This window comes from Bombus fervidus, chromosome 4 (genome assembly GCF_041682495.2).
Source record: "Bombus fervidus isolate BK054 chromosome 4, iyBomFerv1, whole genome shotgun sequence".
Lineage (NCBI taxonomy): Eukaryota > Metazoa > Arthropoda > Insecta > Hymenoptera > Apidae > Bombus > Bombus fervidus.
The window spans coordinates 375213-394685 of record NC_091520.1 but is presented as its reverse complement, the minus strand read 5'-3'; the positions used below and the strand labels follow the sequence as shown (position 1 = coordinate 394685).

The window sequence follows — 19473 nt, the reverse complement described above, 5'->3', positions numbered from 1 at the left end:
ATTAATGGAAACAAAATTAACTAACGATATTAAGCTCCTCTACAACATTAAATATGATTCATTAAATAAACGATTGTTTTGATCACATACCTTGTAAATTGTCCAGCATATATGACAGCAGCTTGTGAGTCCCAGATGGTTCTCCATATAACGCCATTATTTCCTTGCTAAGTGGATTTCCCTGAAGTCCTAGCACTTGTAATTGGAACAATTTTCCTAGTTCATATGGTAACACTCGGAGGTAATTTTGGTTTAACAACAATTCTCTGAAATATAAACAAAACATCAGAATAAGATACATAAAAAATCTAATATGCATTCAATTAATAATTCGTGTTATCTTTTTACTGGACAATGCATATAAATGCAAATAAGATCATACCTGAGGTAGATGAGGTCCCCCAGTTCGGCTGGCAAACTCCGTAATTTATTGCTACTGAGATCTAAAGCACGTAAGTTGACTAAACGTCCGATCTCAGATGGTATCCTTTGTAAACTATTATCATTGAGATACAAAGCCGTTAGATGAGTCAATTGCCATAAATTTGGGCTTAAATTTCTTATACTGCCTGTTATCTCCAATTCTGGCCAATACGATTTCTTTCCAGAGTTTGCATCCTCCGTAGACATAAAAGTATGTGTACGACGTGGGTTGGAGTTTTCATACTTGTCTTTATGATTGCGAGACATGTTAAATCCTACGCAAATATTGAAATGATATTTAAAACTATTAAACATTACAATTACATAGCTATAAAACAAAGAAATTATATTAAACGATAGAGAATTAAACATTCGCATCAATGAAAATATTATATAGACAAATATTTTTTTAATACTTCTCGATGTGACTACAAATGTTACATAATATATCAAATACAACAATTTACGTACATAAAAATCTTAATTTATTTGCAATTGCTAATAACAGAGTAATTTATTCATTTGTATGTAGGTTAATTAACCGAAAATAAAAAATATACAATACGAGGAATCTTTTGTAGAAATTTAACTAAAATATAATTTGTTATACGATAATGTGGTTGTATTATCAACTGCGTATAATGTTTATCATATCAATTATGGAATTCTCCATTTTATATTGTGCTTGATTTATTTTTAAAATTGTAAACATTGTAACAGTATATATTCCTCAGTAACTCATTGATATTATATATGTTCAAAAGAAACAAGCTTTTAAATACAGAAAAATTAATTTAGAGTAATACATAAAACCATTTGACATACAATCTTATTTCATCTTTCTTAACACACATATGCAATATTTTATTATCTAAAATATTACATTACTTTAATGAAAGACAAAGTATTGTGTATGTTCTTTGTTTTGCTGATACTATATGAACAAAACTAAAACATATTTTTAAAAGTGATACAGACTTTTTCATATTTATAACTAAATTAAGAGAGATTAAGAGAGATAATATTAAGAGAGAATTCATTCAATTCAGAATGCATCATTCACAAATTCTATGAAAGTTTACTTCATAACCTATGAAGTAAAAATGTTCATTTCTGAGTGCTTAATACTCGAAACATAACCTCATTACCTCTTACGAACGTAATGATCAAAAGATCTATAATAAATGCTAATATAATTTTTGAATAATACTTCAAAAAGCAGTTTATTTTTTAATGTGGACAATCTTTCATCTCTACACAGTTCATATGCTCTGTACGACAAGTTTCCGCACTAACATACATTTCTCTAACCGGATAGTTTCCCTACCTTTGAAATTTAATACGAAACCCGAAGGAAACTGTTACGCACCTTCATCTACCTCTTAGCACACACAAAACGCACGATGTGTTGATACCGAATGAAAATTTACGCGTAAACAAAACTACCTTGACAAACACAAATCCTCCATTTATCAACTGCACTGATCGCAAACTATAAGTGATCGTGATTCGTCGTGTTACTGCCGAATCTTCCCGAAGCAGCCGACGCCAAACGATAGCCTTAAATTAAAATTTTACTAAAGCAGAGAATGTCTAGGGACTTTAGAAAATAACTATATATACAATTGCTTTCATTTATAGAATAAGATAGAATAAATAATCTTATATTAGCATTTATATAAAGAATAAATTTCAAGTTTTGATTATTAAAGCGTGTTTTCATTATATATTATATATATATATATATATATACACATTATAGGTGCTCTCTATAGGAAGTAGTAAACTACTATTTCATTTTAAGTACTGTAAACCATGAACTTTATCTTCTTACTAGTAGGTAGTAAGTAGATTTTACGCAAAAAATAAGTCACATATAAATGTTACGGAATATAAACACGTGTGTTTTTGTTAACAACGTATAAATCCTTTCTTTAGAATATCGATGATTTTATCTCATATCTGTTGCAAAATATACTTTTACTTAGTATAAAACTTTCTTTCTAACCAAGCATACTAATAAAGATGGAATACAATGTCTTTCGAGGTGAGAATATTTTCTGATGTAACCTTTATTACTTTCACTTAATAATTGAAGAATTTTAATAAATTGATTTGAATTTTGCAGATTATTGTAAGGCCGAAAACAGTGAAGATGAAGAAATTAATCATGATCTACAATCACGGTTGTATGCTGAAATTTATTATACTTCAAATGATGTAGAGAATATGGATGAAAAATCGAATGTTAAATTAGAAACTATTGATACAGCCGCTAACAGACTTCGTACAGATGCAAATACTAGTAAAGTTTACGGTTTTAATGATATTCCTAGAAAGAATGATGTTGGAAGTTGTAGCGAAACTTATATAAAAAACGAATCAGAAAATAATTCAGCATCAATGGAAGATGATAGTAAACCAGATATTACTTCTATTTGTATTAAAAGTACAACTGAAACGTTATCTAAAGATGTAACTAACAAAAGTATCCCTAGTGTACCTTATGTGAAAACGTTAAAAGAAACTGATGAAAATATTGAGTCTGCAAAGAACAACAGGCAATTAACATGTCATAATATAGAAATAAATAATATTGAAAATAATGTAAAACCAGAAATAAAAGATGAAAATGAGGAAAAGTTAGAAACCGTACAGTGTCTAAATAATGAGACAACTGCAAATCAATTTACTCGTCTAAATTCTACAAAACATGATGACGATAAGAACAGTGAGAAATGTCAGAGAATTGCGTGTAATGAAACAAGCAATGATAACATTCTTAAAAAATATGAATTTTCTAAATCATTTATCAATAAACTATATCTAGAAAAATATGAAAAGTTGAAAAAGAAACTACAAGAAGTGGAAGAAGAAAAAGAAAGAAGTTTAAAAGAGAAAGAACAGGAAAAAATAAATATTAAAGAAAACCAGCAGAGACAATTCATTATTGAATATGATTCACATGGCACAAAATCCGTATATGAAACAGAAACAGATACAAAATACGAGATACTTTGTAGAACTGACAAACTGCAAAAACCTATCAACTATTGCGAAGAAATAACAGTGTTAACATCAGACACAGAAAGTGATTCTGAAGAATCCATTTTAGAAGTACCGATTCCTCCAAAACCTCAACCACCTATCATAAATTTACAGGACTCGGATGAAAATTCTGAAACAACAAGTAGTAACAGCGATACAGATGAAGAATCTTCATTCATTATAAGGAAGAAAAATAATTTGGTAGAAAATGTTAAAACGAAGGATTCTATAATTGACCAAGAGTCAGATAGCTCTACCTCAGTTATAGATTGTACTAATGATGAAACAGCAACAGAAGATATAATGTTAAACTGCACAGAAATACAGAAAGGTGCATCAAGTATAAAAGAAATAATGGAAATGAATAAAAAGGCTCAATCAGATCAATATAATAATAAAGACAGAAACTTCTGTGAAAAAAATAAGTCTATTGTAAGAAATGAAATTCATACTAAAGATTTTACTAGTCCTGACATGTTATTTAGCAATGATAAACACAATACATTTGAATTTCAATCGCCATCCAAAATAGTTCACGATAAAGATGTTTTATATGAAAGAGACAAAAGTGGATCAGATAATTTTGCAGACGATGTAATGGTATCAGATTTCCTTAATTTTGAAGAACTAACTTCAAATAGAAAAAATTGTTTTGTAGAAGATGTAATGGTATCAAATTTCCTTAATTCTGAAGAGTTGACTACATATAAAAAAAGTCATCCTGAAGAAGATGTAATGATGTCAAGTGTTCTTCATTCTAAAGAAATGACTCCAAATAAGAAAAGGCATTATGAAGATGATAATGAACCTTCTACAAGTGTAAAACAAAGAAGAAATACAGATAGTGGATTTAAATGTTCCAAAGAAAATTTTGAACAACATAATAGTAATGATAATAGTAATCGAGAGTGGGAAGAATATTTCTTTCGCCCTATGTCGGAGAAACTTAAAGCTTTCTATGAAACTCAAGGACAAGAAAATTTTGATATAAAGGAAATTCAGAGTAAAATGTCGAGTAAGTCATTGAAAATTAATGTAGTCCTATTTTCTTTGTATTTATACATTTATTATTTTTAAATATTTTTTATTGTAAATAAATTATAGAGGATCCAAGACTTTGGGCTATTTTAGATGAAGACCTGATGCCTAATTTGTTCAAACATCAGAGATACTGGTATATGAAATGTACTAATTGCCACCAACAAGGTCATCAGAGACATAATTGTACAGAGCCATATAAACCTATTCGATGTCATATGTGTGGTACTCAAGGACATACAGAAACTCGATGCCCTCAAAAAATGTGCCTCACGGTTCGAAGATATGTCATAAAAATATATTATGTGATAACTGTATAGTAATATGTTAATTTTTTACAGTGTGGTAGAAAGCAAGGTACATTTAGGAAAACTTGCGAGGCTTGTCGCATACTGTATTGTAACATGTGTAATGCTATAGGACATAAATCAACTGAATGTCCAGATCTCTGGAGAAGATTTCATCAAACAGTGAGTTTGTTGTTAAATACAGTATAAATATTTTATGAAATTATGCACAATTTAAATATAAAAAGTAATTTTACTTGATTTTGTTTAATTTTAGACACGAACATCTGAGATAAATATACCAGAGAACTTATCTGAAGTTATGAAACCTGCGGATTTACTTTACTGTTGTAATTGTACCAAACGAGGACATGATTCTTCTACATGTAACGAGTTTCGCTGGTCACAGCATTTCCCAACACCAGCTTTTGTATCAAATTATACAAGTGAATTACAATACGAATATCCTGCCTGTGAAAATACTAATGAAGATGTAATACCATTAACTAAATTAAAAAAGAAAGGTGTGACATTTCCTTCAGATAAGGTTGATTTAGACAGTTCTGGTGTTGTATATTCATATGGAACATATTATACAAAAATGCCTAATGGCGAAGAAGCCAAACGAAAACTTTTGACTCTTGATATTCATCCTTCTCACATAGCAGGTCTTTTAAAGGGTCGCATTTCTCCAATTTTTTTGGATGAATTAACAAAAATAATTAAATTTGAAATTAAAATATATTACAATATAGATAATGAATTAATGATAAGAGTTCGATCTGCAGTACATCTGCCTCAATATATATTAGAACTTTTCCTTTATTGGCTTAAACTACATGATGAGGATAAACTCTTGGATATTACTATAAACCTTCCCCGTAGAACAAAACAATTGCAAAAATTTTTGGCAAAAAAACTACACGAGTTCGAACAGAATTTAGTAGATCCAAACTATATTTGTAGTCAAATAGAGGAGCTAAAAACATCAATGACTACTATTAAAGACCTAGCAGTATCATTTTCTGTTGCAAAGAAGATCATAGACTATCGAGGCGATTTGATGAAAGTGTACCAGTCAAAACCTAATCATACTCATCTAGTAAGGAGATTAAAAAGAGCCGTGAAACATTTGAAAAAGATTTCAAACACGGAAGTGTACATGTCACATTATTTGAATATTATTGTTCTTTACAATAAAATTTTTGTACCTCGTAGATTAACAGATATCGAATTAAAACGTTTTCTTGCAAGATATTACAAGACAAGCGTGAAAAAAAAAGATGGAAAGAAGAATGAAGCTAAGAAACTAAAGAAGAATGAAGCTAAGAAACTAAAGAAGAACAAACTTACACCTTATAAAGCATTAATGAATAGTTTACGGGAATATAATAAGGAAGAGAATACTACAAACAAGAGTGATGCATATTCATCAAAAGATATTGAAGCACAAACTATACAAATACCTAGCATTGTATCCACTGAACATATTCCAACGAATAATATTATCCAATCTAATGACCAAGATGTAACATGTAATACAAAAAACGTTTTTACTGAAACACACACTGCAGAAAAGAATTTTACCGAATTTACTAATGATACTACACAATCGTCACATAATCAGGATATTTCAAGTAATCAAATGACAGATCCTATACAACACTCAAATATAGTTACTATACCTTTTCAAAAATCTACACATACCAATGTATCATCAAGGACAACTAAAAATGTACCTTGTGCCAAAGTGAAACCCTCAGGGAATAACAAAGAAAAGCATTCAGAAACAGAAAATAGTAATGATAAAGAAGAAAAAACAAGTAACTTACAGGAACAAAATAACACAATTAATTCTGAAATAAATGTTACAAAAAAGAAAAAATCTAAAAAAGCAAAAAAAGCAAAACTAGATCTTGAAAACAGTTTAGAAATTATAGAAAATCAAGAAACTGGATCTGACACATCTTTAGAAAACAAAGCTAGTGAAATTATAAATGAAGCCCTGGAATTTAATTTGCCATATATGAATAAAGCTGTTGAAGAAATTAGGAAAAGAATAAATGATAAAAACCTTAAACAAGAGCATATTGATACTTTACTAAGACTAATAAATTTGGAAAAAGATCACAGGAAGTATGTAAGTTCATTTTATAATTATTTACAATGAATTTTATTTTTTAAAATACGGTGTTACGGTTATATGTTATTATGAAATTAATAAAATAAAAATCTGTTAGCATTTCTAAAACGCTACACTTATTAAAATTTTTGTTCAAAAACATTTTTTATAAAGTTACAAGAGAACTAAATAATATAGTCTACTTTTAAGTAATAATTTTTATATAAAACCATATACATGTACAGAATAATGCTACACAGTATATAATTATACTGCAAATGTATTTCCATTTAAATTAATACTTTGTATGTGGGTAGCTTTTACTGAAGACTGTTGACTCTTGTAAGTGTCTCGCGTACAATCATCTTAAAGTAATTTTAAGTTTCAAATTTGTATATCTAGATGATAAGCTTGAAACAAATATCAAATATCAGGTTTATTTTAAAAAGTAGTATATACAAATTACCTTTGCTTATTTCTTTGTAAATAAAAAAGAAATTGTTTTCAAGCAAAATAAAACATGTATTTTGTACTTCTTATCCTGTACACATTTATTTCTTAAAGTATAATTATATTTAAATACAGAGTTTTACTCTGATTGATCAGTTATTATATTAAGTATAAAAATAAGACTGAGTATTGAATTTTTTCAATTTATTTTTACTCTTAAGAAAAAAATGTATGATTTATTCTGTATTTCAACATTCTGAAAATATCTTGTATCATAGAATGAAATTTACATTTTAATATATTATGTTCATATGTACATATTGGTATTATACTGGTCAGATATGCATATGATTAATGAGCCATTTATGTCAATATAACTAGGATAATGGTATGAATTATATATATTCTCTTCATTATTTCTTCATCGGTGGAGGTCCTCCCATAGGAGGTGGTGGTCCGTTCATTGGCGGTCTCATCGGACCCATAGGTCCCATAGGACCCATCATTGGTCCCATTGGCCCCATAGGTCCCATCATAGGTGGCCTCATACCCATCATTGGTGGCATTGGCCCATGTGGCCCCATCATCATCGGGCCTCCTGGACCCATAGGGCCACCAGGATGCATCCCTGGAGGTGGCATCATACCTGGGGGACCCTGAGGTGGTACTCCAGGACGTGGTCCAAGATTTGGAGGTGGTGGAATTGCTGCTCCTTTATTTGCTGCGAAAGGGTTAGATGCAATTTTTCCGGCTTTGAATGCCGCCGTTGTTGCATCGATTAGGTGTTGTGCTTGTTCCTCCATCCATTTCTGATAGAAATATTTAACATTATCCTTGTGTTTACGACCCTGACAGTGAGTTTTCCGTACACTCGGCGAATCATGCGTTAGGTATGTGTCACAATAATCACAATAATATTTTGGCATTGTTTTTCCAACTGTATAACGTAAGAACGTGTATTTCTTATAATACGTTGCACAATTTCTTGTAATTGTATGAATTTCTCTCACAAATGAATGTCAATACTTTATTACAGGTTATATACACGCGTACTTATTAAACTTTGACCACAAACTTCAACTATAGTTAGAATGGACAAGTTAGTCGAAAAATTAAAACTCTATTAAACTCCACCTGTTGGCGTATAGAGTAAACTTATGTTCGACATTCTGTTGAACTCACATTAATTTATTAATTTCATCTGAAATAAAATTATCTATAAATTCCATAATCTTATGATAAGGGAATAAAAAGAAATGTTTACATAATATTTTTTAAATAAATCTAATCAGTTTATTTTTATAAAATAAAATTTTTATGCTAATAAAATTTATGTACATTATTATATAACAGTTTACTAATTGTTTCAAAATTTTGGTCATAATAGTTTTAACCGCAAATACATTAATCTAAAAAATCAATTCACGAAACTGTGCGTTATAGTATTAATATACATATAATAATTATAACAAATTTTAATAGATTCATAATTTCAATTATCTAAACAATTTTTTATTATCTCTTCTACAACCTTAGCTCTTATACAAAATTTTAATAGAACTAAATAGTTATATAATTTTGTACGTGGATTTGGTAAAGCTTTACTTATTTATATAATAGCAGTATCAAAATCATATCAGCATTAAGTCTCCGTTTTACAATTTTATCGTCTAATTATGTGTGCTGTATTTGCCATCAGAAGCAGAATATAACACTCTTCTAATTGTCTGGATATCTTAAATAACCGAATCATATCTTTTGCTTCTTTCCTAAAGGAATCATTTCCATTTCTTGTATATTTCTCCTAAATTTTTTATAAAACAAAAGAACATCTGAATGAGCCCATACTTGTTGTTTATTAAAATCTAAAACTCTTAAAGATTGCAAACTTTGTGCCCGCGAAAGGGCTACATACGACTGGCCAGCATCAAAGACTCTTGCAAGACACATTTCAACACAATCCAAAGTCAAACCTTGACTTTTATGAATGGAAAAAGCCCATGCTAATTTTAATGGAACTTGTATCCTATGAACAATACTTCCAGTACTTGTTTTTAAATTCCATTTTTCTAGCTTTGCATGATATTGAACACCAGATTTAAACTGAACTACAGGTATATTCTCTACAAATTTAATAACTACCCCCCTTGCACCATTCACTAAACCATTAGCGACATTTATATTTTTTAACAGCATTACTTGAGCACCTATTTTTAATACTAATTTATCAGGAACAGCCAATTGCTGATTCAGTGTGGCAGTCATTGCTGAATCAGAGTCTTGGGCCATATAAGTTTTTGATTCATCTTTCAACTCATCCAGTTGAAATTGATTAATTTCTTCAGCTTCATTAACATGAGAACAAAGTCTGGTTGCTAAAATGCCATTACTTTCTATTTTCTGTTTAGCTGTTGCTTTAAGTTTTTCTGCAGTGTCATCCGTCACTCTACCTATCCTAATATTATTTAAAATCTTAATAAATTCAGGATCCGTTTGTCTATGAACAGTTTGTAATTCATAATTAAAATGTACACATTTTTTCCATGCGCTACTTTGAAAACAAAATTTAGCTTTGTTTTCTTTTGAAACTGGTGGTAATTGAAAAAAATCCCCGCACAATATCAATTGCATTCCACCAAATGGTCTTTCGTTTCTACGAATATGTCTAGCTACAGCTTCAATCTTATCAAAATAGTCTCCATCTACCATAGAAATTTCGTCTATAATGAGATGTTTTGTTTTTCTCCATGAAATAGCAGCAGAATTGCGAGAAGCCATTTGAAAGCATCTATCTAAATTAGCGGTTCCTAGTCCGATTCCTGCGAATTGATGCAAAGTTATTCCACCTATATGACATGCCGCTACTCCTGTGCTTGCTGTAGCCATCGTGACATCAGGCGGGAGAGCCGCTATTATTTTTTTCAATAAAAACGATTTTCCAGTACCTGCGCTGCCAGTAAAAAACACATTTTTACCACTAAGTACCGCATTTAAAACTTTACTTTGTTCTTCCGTAATTTGTCCTACAATTGGATTTTCATACAGTTTTTTCGCAGTGGACGATTTCAGTGCACTTTCATCCGACCGTTTTCTTTTTTTAGCAGCGCTAGGGGATGGTGTCGTAATCGTTGCACGCGATACAGCAATAGCCTTTTCTTTAGCTTTATTTATTTCAGTAGTTGTAACAGGACTAATTTCTTCATGGTGACCGAGCTTATTAGAAAGTAGTCTCTCCTTTAATGGATTTTTTACTATTTGATCCGACTGACTTGACACCTTAATGTATAATGTTTTCAAAAAATTAATTAACTGCGATGTCGGTGCGTTGGATAAAAACAGTGTACAATTTTCTTCTTTAAACTTGATTGAAGCTTTACCTTCAGTCATAAACTTATTGAAAACAGATATAGATCTCAGCGATAACTTCGTCAGTAAACTTCCCTTTTCTGCATGCACTTCGATAAAAATTTCACGAAGGTTATTTCTGATTAAACGTAAAGTTACTGTTCGATGATTTGTTTTCCTCAAAATTGAACCTTGTGAGTTAGTCTTTTCGATTGTAACGGAACACGTCACTGAATAATTATCTTGATCCATTTTTACTTATGAAAATAAGTTGATCAAATTTAGATGTAAAATTAGTTGATCAAATGTTAAGACCTTCTCTATTCATTGAATACAAGACAATTACAAACTTTTCATACAAGAATATACTGTACTAAACAAATACGTATGTATTATTCATATCCCCTGACGCCATGATCAACTGATTTGGCGCGATATTTACGCGCTATATCCTAGGGACATTTTTTACTCTTTAAAGATAGTTCTTCACTGTAAATGATTGGTCGTTACCACGGTCATATGTCCCACTGCGATATCGCGTCGCCTATGTGGATCAGATCTAAATGTACTTGTTATTATGTTTATCTAATTAATTGCTAATTATCGGCTATGATTGGGCAGTAAATAATCACTAGGAGGTTATTCTAAATGCAAAGATAAATAAAAATTGTCGAATAAAATTTTTTCACAAAATGTTTTGTTTTCGGGAGAAATAAATTTGGAGATTAATTTATAAACTGAGAAATTATATTTCATATTTTTTCATCATTTTTTCAAATATATATACTTCCGTATATCTATTTACATATATATGCGCATATTAAAAGTAAGAAATATAATTTCATGTAACTTTCTATACGAAACGACAAGATAATATACAAAGCGTTTTTAAAATGCCAAGATAACGCACGAAAAAATTAATTTCTTTTCAATTCACTAATTACAAGGAAGGTTCAAACTACCTACTAACAGCCTACTAACTAAGCATGTTTTATGTACAGTGTACAGATGATTTGACAATAAAATTTAAAATAAAATTAATTTTCAAACATATTAAAACATTTTTCATACACCTAATATGTACATTATTTTACAATTATTATTCAACCACAGTTATAATTACTGTTATTCTAAATGTACATAGTATATAAAATGATATAGCTTTATTCAATAAAATTTGATATAAATTATTAAATACATATCCTTTGTGCCAGTTAACAATGTAAAAATATAAAATAAAAATAATAAAATACATACAATGTATTTAGTTAAGTTTTATATTTATTAATACTACTCTTCTACTTGTATTACATATTGTCTAATATCTGTGCTTATGTCATTCTACATACACGCTTCGTTTTTACAAGCATAGTTTTCTACTTATCGTCTACGTTCGGAAGGTTTACAACAAACGGTTTGTCTTTTTCAACCGCAAGATTACGATAGCTGCAAAGCCAAGGCATTCGTTGATCCAGTAGAAAGTATATAAAGTGGAGTCTTGGTTTTCTGATTCCCTTTTAACCAAAGTTATTTTATGATCCATGTTATCCGAAGCTCTGAACTTTACTATAATTTTATTTTTTTCAAAATTTTAACACGAAGAGTATAAAAGCGTAAACAGTCAAATATTGTGAAAGCAGTTGATCAAACTTTCAATCGATTAAATAATTAATTAAACTTAAATATCAAGTTGTGAAAAAGGTTCTTTCGTTTTATAACAATATGGACCATACATAATTCAATAAAATAATATAAAACAAAAAATGTTATGTATCTATTATTTCCTTATGAAATGAAAGAAACTTTTGGAACAATTTAATACAGTTACAATATTAAATTATCAAAATGTTTTCTATGATTTTATTATGCGATTTCTGAACACTAATAGACCTTTCCATATTATCTGAGTCTCCTTCACATCAATTTCGAGCAGCTGGCCCCTCGTTGAGCATCGATCGCATAGTCGGCTTTTTCCGTATAAAAGACATTAAAATACATATATGGAGTGTGGCTGATTGATACACGCCAATAAGAGAGCAGAAGCAGCAATGAAAGAAATAAAAACAAAGAGGTAGAGAGAAGCAGCAAAGATGTTAGAGGAAAGGAGGAAAAGTGAGGAAAAAGACGGAGTCTACGTACCTCTTGTGAACGAGGCGAGGAGTGACGGGACCGAAGAGTTGCAGGGTCAAGGTTAAGGCGAACCACTCTTTCCTTTCTCTGTCATTCTCTTTCTCTCGCCGTTTCTATTATCCTCTCGGTGTTCACGATATTCTCAGTGTCATACACTTACACGAGTCAGTGTAAAGGGTCACTGACCTTCTGATTCGGGTCAGCTCTGTTACCGTGAATACTCTAACCTTCCTGTTGATCGTAAATAATATGAATGATAGCGCGTCAGTTGCCCCGTTTCTGTTGGAAGGATTACATTCTTCAAATTTAAACGAACGTGAATATGTTAAATTCGTTAAATGATAGCCAATATAGATATATAGCTGGCAATGAGAGTATATTGTATATACAGTGACTCGCGGAAGTATTTTAACACTTACGAAGCATCTTTATGTATACATTACTCGATGATCGCTAATGATAATGATCAGAAGAAAAAGAAACTGATAAATAGGTACACTTCTTGATTTTGTTTCTTAATGCCACTGTACGTATAATTAAAAGAAATATTTTAATACAAAGTAACTAAAAATGGAAAGAACCCGTTGGGTCAAAAAATGTAGTTAATGATATTTTATAGAAGCCAAAAATTTGACTCTTAAGACAAACAAAATCTTGATAATTCAATATTTGAATATTATGACAAATTATTTACAAATACTTTTAGAATTGTAAAGAAATATACGTGGAAAAATACGTGTTTAACTCTAAAATCAAATAAACAGATAATTTGGGTAACGCTAAATTGAAAATAATAGACAATATAATGAATGTGAAAACTGCTACCTTATGAAAAATGGAAACTATAACGATGTGATATTCTTTTTCTGCGGCCTTTATGTGTGTTATCATATTATATCAGTAAAATGTTGAACTTTCGTGAAACACACGACTGTCGTCAATGGACGACATAAGATTTTCGTCCAATGTAATGTTAGATACGAGAATCGCTCATTGACCATTTTGTTTTATGATTATTTTACTATACGAATAATTATAATTTCGCGAATGTTTCTGCTACACCTATCCTTTTTTTACGAAATAAATATTTTTACTCGTATGTTAAATTCTGAGCGGTTACCGCGTTATCTGATAGAAAGAAGGGAAAAAAGACAGGTATCTATTGGTCAGGTTTAGATATGGAAATGAAAGTAAAGGAGAGGGAGCAGCGCTGAAGAGAGATGGAAGACAAGATGTGTGGAATTTATGAGAGAGGAAGAAACGATAGCGTAGCTATCAGGAAGATGCGGAAGTGTCAAGGCATGTCAGGAAGGAATATCAAGGATTTTCTGGATTATATGAACAGAAGGCTAGAGGAAATGGAAATGATCATGTGTGAAAAGTAGAAGAAGGAAGGAAGAGTCAGGGAGAGAGCGACTAGTAGTTATGGCCGTTGGAGTAAGAGAAGGATAATTATATAGTAATTTAATGTTTAGTAAAGTAACGTAATATAATCAAACTTTGATAACTTCAAACCTCTATAACTCGAAAACCTCTATAAGACTAAAATTTTGTTCATTCCCGCTGCAAAATCTCTAGAAGTAGAAATAAAACTTATTTTAACTTGAATTATTTACCATATATCCAGATGCATTATTTTATTTCCATAACTCGAAATTAGCCATATCTCTATAATTCGAACTCCTATTGCCACTGCTTCTGTAACTCGAAATGTACTTATAGTTACGCTGTGCATCACAAGTAGAGGTGGTGCGAACTGCTACTTGTGAATCACGAATGACTGCATCACGTTCATTTTCAATCATGATGATTTTTCAGAGTGATTTGTGATTTTTCGTGCTCGCCTCTGATTGGTGGAGAGCATAACTGTTCTTCTCAAGCATCACATAACCAATATATTTTATATTAACGATATATTTTTATATTAAAAAATATTACGATTTTGAAATCGAGAGAAAGCATTAACATTCGACTTTTTAAGAAACTGCTATAAGATAAAGAACAGAAAGTTGAAATACTTTTCGCTTTTAATATTGAATAAAGTAAATTTACGTTATATGAAGAAAACATAATATTTTTATGCAAGCTATATTAAAGAATTTTATAAGAAATAATTCAATCAAGATCGGGAATTACGATCACAGTGAGCAAATTCAGTCAAGATAAAAGAATCACGATCACAGCCGTGCATTAAGTTGAACGTGATCGTGATCATTCTGGTAAATCATTGCCAGTGATTTTGTACGCTACCTTTGGTCACAACATGTGAAAAACGAATCATTCGATATTGTCTCCTTTCTCTTAACTATCATGATTGTCTCAAATGACACAAGCCGTACTTCTTGACTACTTCTTTGTCCTTCGATCATGTGCATATACATACAAACTAACCTTTTTTCTTCACTCGAACGCGTAATTGCCATCATTTCTCACGCCTTTAACTTTTACATTTATGTACGTTGAGTAAAATGAGTTCTAAAATGAAGCTTAAAATATCAACACTTTCTGAAAAGATAAATGTAATTGTGCCTTCGTACAAAGCTTCTATATATAGAATTTTTGTTCGTTAAACTTCTTTTACTCGGAAATTGTGATGAGTCGAAACCTCTGTAACTCGAAGATTTTAATTCTTCGACTGTATAAGACAATTAGTTTGTAGAACTCTCAGACAGAATGTAGGTAAAGACGTAAATGAGGATGTAACTGGAAGTCATCGAAAGCCGAAAGGCATGGATAGAATAAATATAATAATATAATATATAATACCTGTGTTAGCTAGCGTATATATTTATGTGTGAAAGTTCATAGAAGCTTATATCTCAAAATGAGAAAATTGGATTCAAAATGAAATTATTGGCATGTACATTAGTGATTACATAGTATATAATAGCAAATTATAGACATTTTGCTGAGTAATTCATATCTTTCTCATTTAATTACATTTTACAAGAGCACTTACAAAATACATTCATTTATTGGTAATAGTGTTGTATTTTGCTTTGCCATTTTTTTGCGCTGGCAAGGAACAATTTGTCAAAATGCACCTGCGTTTGAAAGGTTAAAACATCTTATAACTTCCATGTGTATAAATGCTTATATTGGTTTCAAATTTGACCAATGTAATCACGATAATCGTATTTTATTACAGTATTGATCAAATTTCGGAATTTATCTGACACGTACAATATACACATAAAAATATTTTACGGTTGGTATTCAAATATTTTCGTGCAGCACCATACAATGTACAGTATACGTACGTTATACAGTGTACGATTTGTTTGACGAGTCGTCATTGACGACTTTGATTTGGTCCTGTTCTTTAACTTCTTTTTATAACTCCAAGCATGTTTTTCTGTCGTTAAAGAATTTCTTAAGTTTCACAAATGTTATTGACACTCGTGCATTTTCTTTTCAATTTTATGTTAAAGAACTGTTCTTAAACATTGTACGACTTGCGCTTGTTGAAACAAATGTGAAATCGGAATATGAAAATTCAAGGACTCCAGTAGTTATAACCAAGTTTTATTTAAAATTCTAATGTCACTGGAACTTAACATTTAGACTGAACTTTTATTCAAAATTTCATTTTATTTTTCCACATCACCCACATACTTGTAAGAATTTTTGTAATTACTATCACAAATTTTTATATTTATTTTGTGTCATATAGAAGAAATATATTTGAAATACCGTTAGCTTATATTTAAAATAACTGTTTATTTGAATTTTTTATTTCATTTGTTCGTTGCAATACAATACAATGCAATGCAATGCAATACGATGCAATATAATATATCGATAACTATCCATTGAATTATTTTGCATATATGAAATTTGTCAAGAATTTTATTTATAATTGTACATTTTATTGACTAAGAGAGTCAGAAATTTTACAGTTTTACGTAAGAATTTTTTACATAATCTTCATTTATTTACATATTTTTGCGGTTAATAATACGAAATTATTTATTATACACTTTCAAATAGTATATAACAGTAACAGTAAGTCATATCTTTCTCATTTAATTACATTTTACAAGAGCACTTACAAAATACATATAATATATGTATAATCGCATAAGAATAACACTCTCCACGTAAAACCTAAAATAGTATTTTATAGGCATTGCAGTTTGCAGTTTAATTAATAATAATAAAGATTTTATTGCGTGAAGCTTTTAAACTTCACAATCAGAAGATTCATTCATTTATAAGGCGGAATCTTTTGTACTACTCCAAACTCTGTTGGATCACAGATAATAATAATAATAATAATAATAATCGGATGTTACATTCTGCTCGTTTATACTTAAAGTCTGCTCGTTGCCTGTTTGACATTTGGCGGATTTTCTGCCGAAACTCGTTTCATCTGACGTTAAAATCAATAAAAGTAATATTACGCTAAAGACTTTTATCTCCATTGTTGTCGACTTTCGTCAAGCCTTCGTTTTCTGGTTGCTGAATATGATACAGATTTCCAAAAATTTTCTTCATATGAAATTTTACTAATATGCATTTATCAAAGATTACACATTTTAAAATAGGTATGACCCTTATAAGATTTAAAAAAAAATAGCTAAGAATATCTTAAAACAGAAGAGACAAATTTCGAAGTTTGTTGACCCGGAAATGTCATGGTAAGGTATACTTCGATATTACTTTTACTCTCAATAGATGTCGCCGTCGTTGCTGTCGACGATTCGTATATGATTATACATTGAGTAAAAGCATAGCCTGAGTTGGAGTTTTGAAGGTTAGGATAATCGAAATTGTCATTACCACCTAATAACAAAATCCGCAATCACTTAGTTACCAATCCAATGATTCATAGCCATGGTAATATTTTTACTAATTTATATGTATACAAAATAGATTATCTTAGAAAGACTATTTGACCGTGTTGTTGTCCTTTATAGTTCACTGCATGAGAAAAGAGTTCCTGAAGCCAAAGAAAATGATACATCCAAATAGCAGAAAGTCTATCGTTATTGCGAAAAAAGCCAAAAAGTAAATAGAATGACTATTAAATTGTGTGATTTTGTCATGTACATTTCATTTATTTTATATGATTATATAATACTTTTGTGTACTGAAGAAGGAAATGGACAATGTGTTTTGTTTCAGAATATCAAATAGACAGAAAGCAAAAATGTCCCGCTTGATAAAACAGCATTCAATAGGAGAGAAAATATCGTGGATCAGAAACAATACGATTCCAGGTGTGTGTTCCTATATTCCATGGTTAACTGCAAGTTTGTTAGAAACGGAGGTAAAACAAAAATGTATGTACATGATGATACAGAGATTGTACATTAAAGATGTGATTAGTTATAGTTCTATGTTTAATCCAAAGGTACGTAGCAAGAAATGATGAAGAAACAAAGGAACAAATTAATATTAAAAGATCTATAGGTAGCAATAGGAGTAGACAGCATGCCAGCAGGGAACATATAATTAGAATAACCAAGTAGAGAGAACTAGGGAAATATGATACATGTGGAATAGGTAAAGAATTACAGTCAAATTTATTTTTAATATATGCTGATATACAAACCTTCCTTTATTTTTCAGAAATTCCTGATATTTTAAATGCAACTCAGTGTGAAATATTAATGAATTGTAAGAATGTATTACAGTGTGTGAATAATTTTAAATTTATAAGGTTTGGTGAGAAAGATTTAAACAAAGTGTTAGAGCTAAGAAAAAGAATGAAAATAAGCCATGTTAGACTATCCAAATCTTTATTAGCTATGCCTGTAAACAAGAAGAATTTATTAAGTCAATTGATTCAGGTGAAAATAATCAATTGACAGAATGTGTAATGGAAATTGAATAAATTCTGTAGATATATGTCTTTTTTACTTTCACCTCTATTTAAAAAGAAGAAAACAGAAGAAAAGCGAACGGTTTCGTCCTTTTTTGTTTGCGAAATGCTAGAGACCGCATTTCGTCTTGCTCTTATCTTCCACGAGAAACAGCCACGTCACAAAATACAAGAGTACGATAGAAGAGAAAAGAAAATGTTCGATTGTGAAATATAACAACAAAACTGAAACATGTAGATGAATCACGTGCACGTCATGAATATTCTGCATCGTTTCTTCACCTTTTCTTCATTTTTTTCACTAGTTTTTCCATTATTTAAGAACGAAGATATAGTAATTATTCTCAAAATTGTACATTTCGAAATGGTAAGAAAATCAATAGTACAATGATAAATATACGATTTTAAAAGCTTTTTAAATTCCTTATATACTTAGAATTAATTAAATAGCTTAGTGTATAAGAGAGTGAACTTATGTCGCATGTTATAAATGCAGCTGCATTCGTTACAACAATTCCAATTCCAAGGAATTTCTTTCGAAGATCGCGGTGAAGAATTTGCTTTGTTAAATTATTACTGATATAATTCGACAACTTGTGATATATCGATACAACTTGTCAACCATCGCTTAATAGCTTCTCGCTAATAAAAACAATTCGTAACTATTTAATAAGAAGCAGCATATTCTTAGTTATTTAGAAATTTACTTAATGATGTTTAAAAATTATAATGTAAATACATATATTTCATTTCATGTTTTACTAATATATCTCTAATTTAGATTAAATATCTGAAACTTGAAA

At 30.1% G+C, this 19473-nt stretch overlaps 5 protein-coding genes and 1 long non-coding RNA gene across 12 annotated transcripts in view; 2 read left to right on the top strand and 4 right to left on the bottom strand.

The window, feature by feature from the left end:
- LOC139986873 (CCR4-NOT transcription complex subunit 6-like) overlaps window positions 1-1951 on the bottom strand; it is a 66518-nt gene extending 64567 nt beyond the window's left edge. For 3 of the 4 annotated variants that reach the window (XM_072002572.1, XM_072002574.1, XM_072002575.1), the window contains exons 1-3: window positions 1793-1951; window positions 383-698; window positions 91-266 (exon numbers count right to left, since the gene is read on the bottom strand). In XM_072002572.1, coding sequence (XP_071858673.1) covers window positions 91-266; window positions 383-690 — 484 coding nt within the window. In that variant the 5' untranslated portion in view covers window positions 691-698; window positions 1793-1951. Of the gene's footprint in view, window positions 1-90; window positions 267-382; window positions 699-1750 lie in introns of all 4 variants that reach the window. The other variant, XM_072002573.1, reaches the window with a different exon arrangement.
- A 294-nt stretch (window positions 1952-2245) lies between these two features.
- LOC139986990 (uncharacterized) lies at window positions 2246-7380 on the top strand. 2 transcript variants are annotated; one of them, XM_072002805.1, is made up of 5 exons: window positions 2246-2470; window positions 2552-4486; window positions 4603-4784; window positions 4851-4979; window positions 5074-7380. In XM_072002805.1, the coding sequence occupies exons 1-5, from the start codon at window positions 2449-2451 to the stop codon at window positions 6964-6966; spliced, it is 4161 nt and encodes a 1386-aa protein (XP_071858906.1). In that variant the 5' UTR covers window positions 2246-2448; the 3' UTR covers window positions 6967-7380. The 2 variants fall into 2 exon arrangements, with proteins under 2 accessions (XP_071858906.1, XP_071858904.1); XM_072002803.1 differs by having other exon boundaries at window positions 4576-4784.
- A 36-nt stretch (window positions 7381-7416) lies between these two features.
- Snrnp-u1-c (small ribonucleoprotein particle U1 subunit C) lies at window positions 7417-8454 on the bottom strand. The gene has a single exon (XM_072002807.1). The coding sequence runs from the start codon at window positions 8292-8294 to the stop codon at window positions 7782-7784; it is 513 nt and encodes a 170-aa protein (XP_071858908.1). The 5' UTR covers window positions 8295-8454; the 3' UTR covers window positions 7417-7781.
- Window positions 8455-8819: 365 nt separating this feature from the next.
- Pif1 (Pif1 DNA helicase) lies at window positions 8820-11141 on the bottom strand. The gene has a single exon (XM_072002806.1). It carries the CDS (start codon window positions 10963-10965, stop codon window positions 9118-9120), a length of 1848 nt encoding a protein of 615 aa, XP_071858907.1. The 5' UTR covers window positions 10966-11141; the 3' UTR covers window positions 8820-9117.
- Window positions 11142-11828: 687 nt separating this feature from the next.
- On the bottom strand, window positions 11829-14910 carry LOC139986604 (uncharacterized). Its single transcript, XR_011799684.1, has 3 exons — window positions 14460-14910; window positions 12853-13074; window positions 11829-12724 (listed from the first exon to the last, which is right to left on the bottom strand). It is a non-coding gene; the product is annotated as an uncharacterized lncRNA (long non-coding RNA).
- A 2680-nt stretch (window positions 14911-17590) lies between these two features.
- Window positions 17591-18913, top strand: LOC139986419 (translation machinery-associated protein 16 homolog). Of its 3 annotated transcripts, none has more exons than XM_074111683.1 (5): window positions 17591-17682; window positions 17763-17853; window positions 17971-18065; window positions 18200-18351; window positions 18418-18913. In XM_074111683.1, exons 1-4 carry the CDS (start codon window positions 17667-17669, stop codon window positions 18205-18207), a joined length of 210 nt encoding a protein of 69 aa, XP_073967784.1. In that variant the 5' UTR covers window positions 17591-17666; the 3' UTR covers window positions 18208-18351; window positions 18418-18913. The 3 variants fall into 3 exon arrangements, with proteins under 3 accessions (XP_073967784.1, XP_073967783.1, XP_073967782.1); XM_074111682.1 differs by having other exon boundaries at window positions 17971-18115; XM_074111681.1 differs by having other exon boundaries at window positions 17971-18128.
- Window positions 18914-19473: the final 560 nt, after the last annotated feature.

Bases quoted from the DNA above. Each gene is read 5' to 3' on its own strand.
- LOC139986990 (XM_072002803.1), top strand. From the start codon at position 2,449: ATGGAATACAATGTCTTTCGAG. The intron at 2,471-2,551 runs GTGAGAATATTT...TGAATTTTGCAG, and splicing joins GGAATACAATGTCTTTCGAG to ATTATTGTAAGGCCGAAAAC. The intron at 4,487-4,575 runs GTAAGTCATTGA...AATAAATTATAG, and splicing joins AATTCAGAGTAAAATGTCGA to AGGATCCAAGACTTTGGGCT.
- Pif1 (XM_072002806.1), bottom strand. From the start codon at position 10,965: ATGGATCAAGATAATTATTCAGTGACGTGTTCCGTTACAATCGAAAAG.
- LOC139986419 (XM_074111681.1), top strand. The intron at 17,854-17,970 runs GTAAATAGAATG...GTTTTGTTTCAG, and splicing joins ATTGCGAAAAAAGCCAAAAA to AATATCAAATAGACAGAAAG.
- Snrnp-u1-c (XM_072002807.1), bottom strand. From the start codon at position 8,294: ATGCCAAAATATTATTGTGATTATTGTGACACATACCTAACGCATGAT.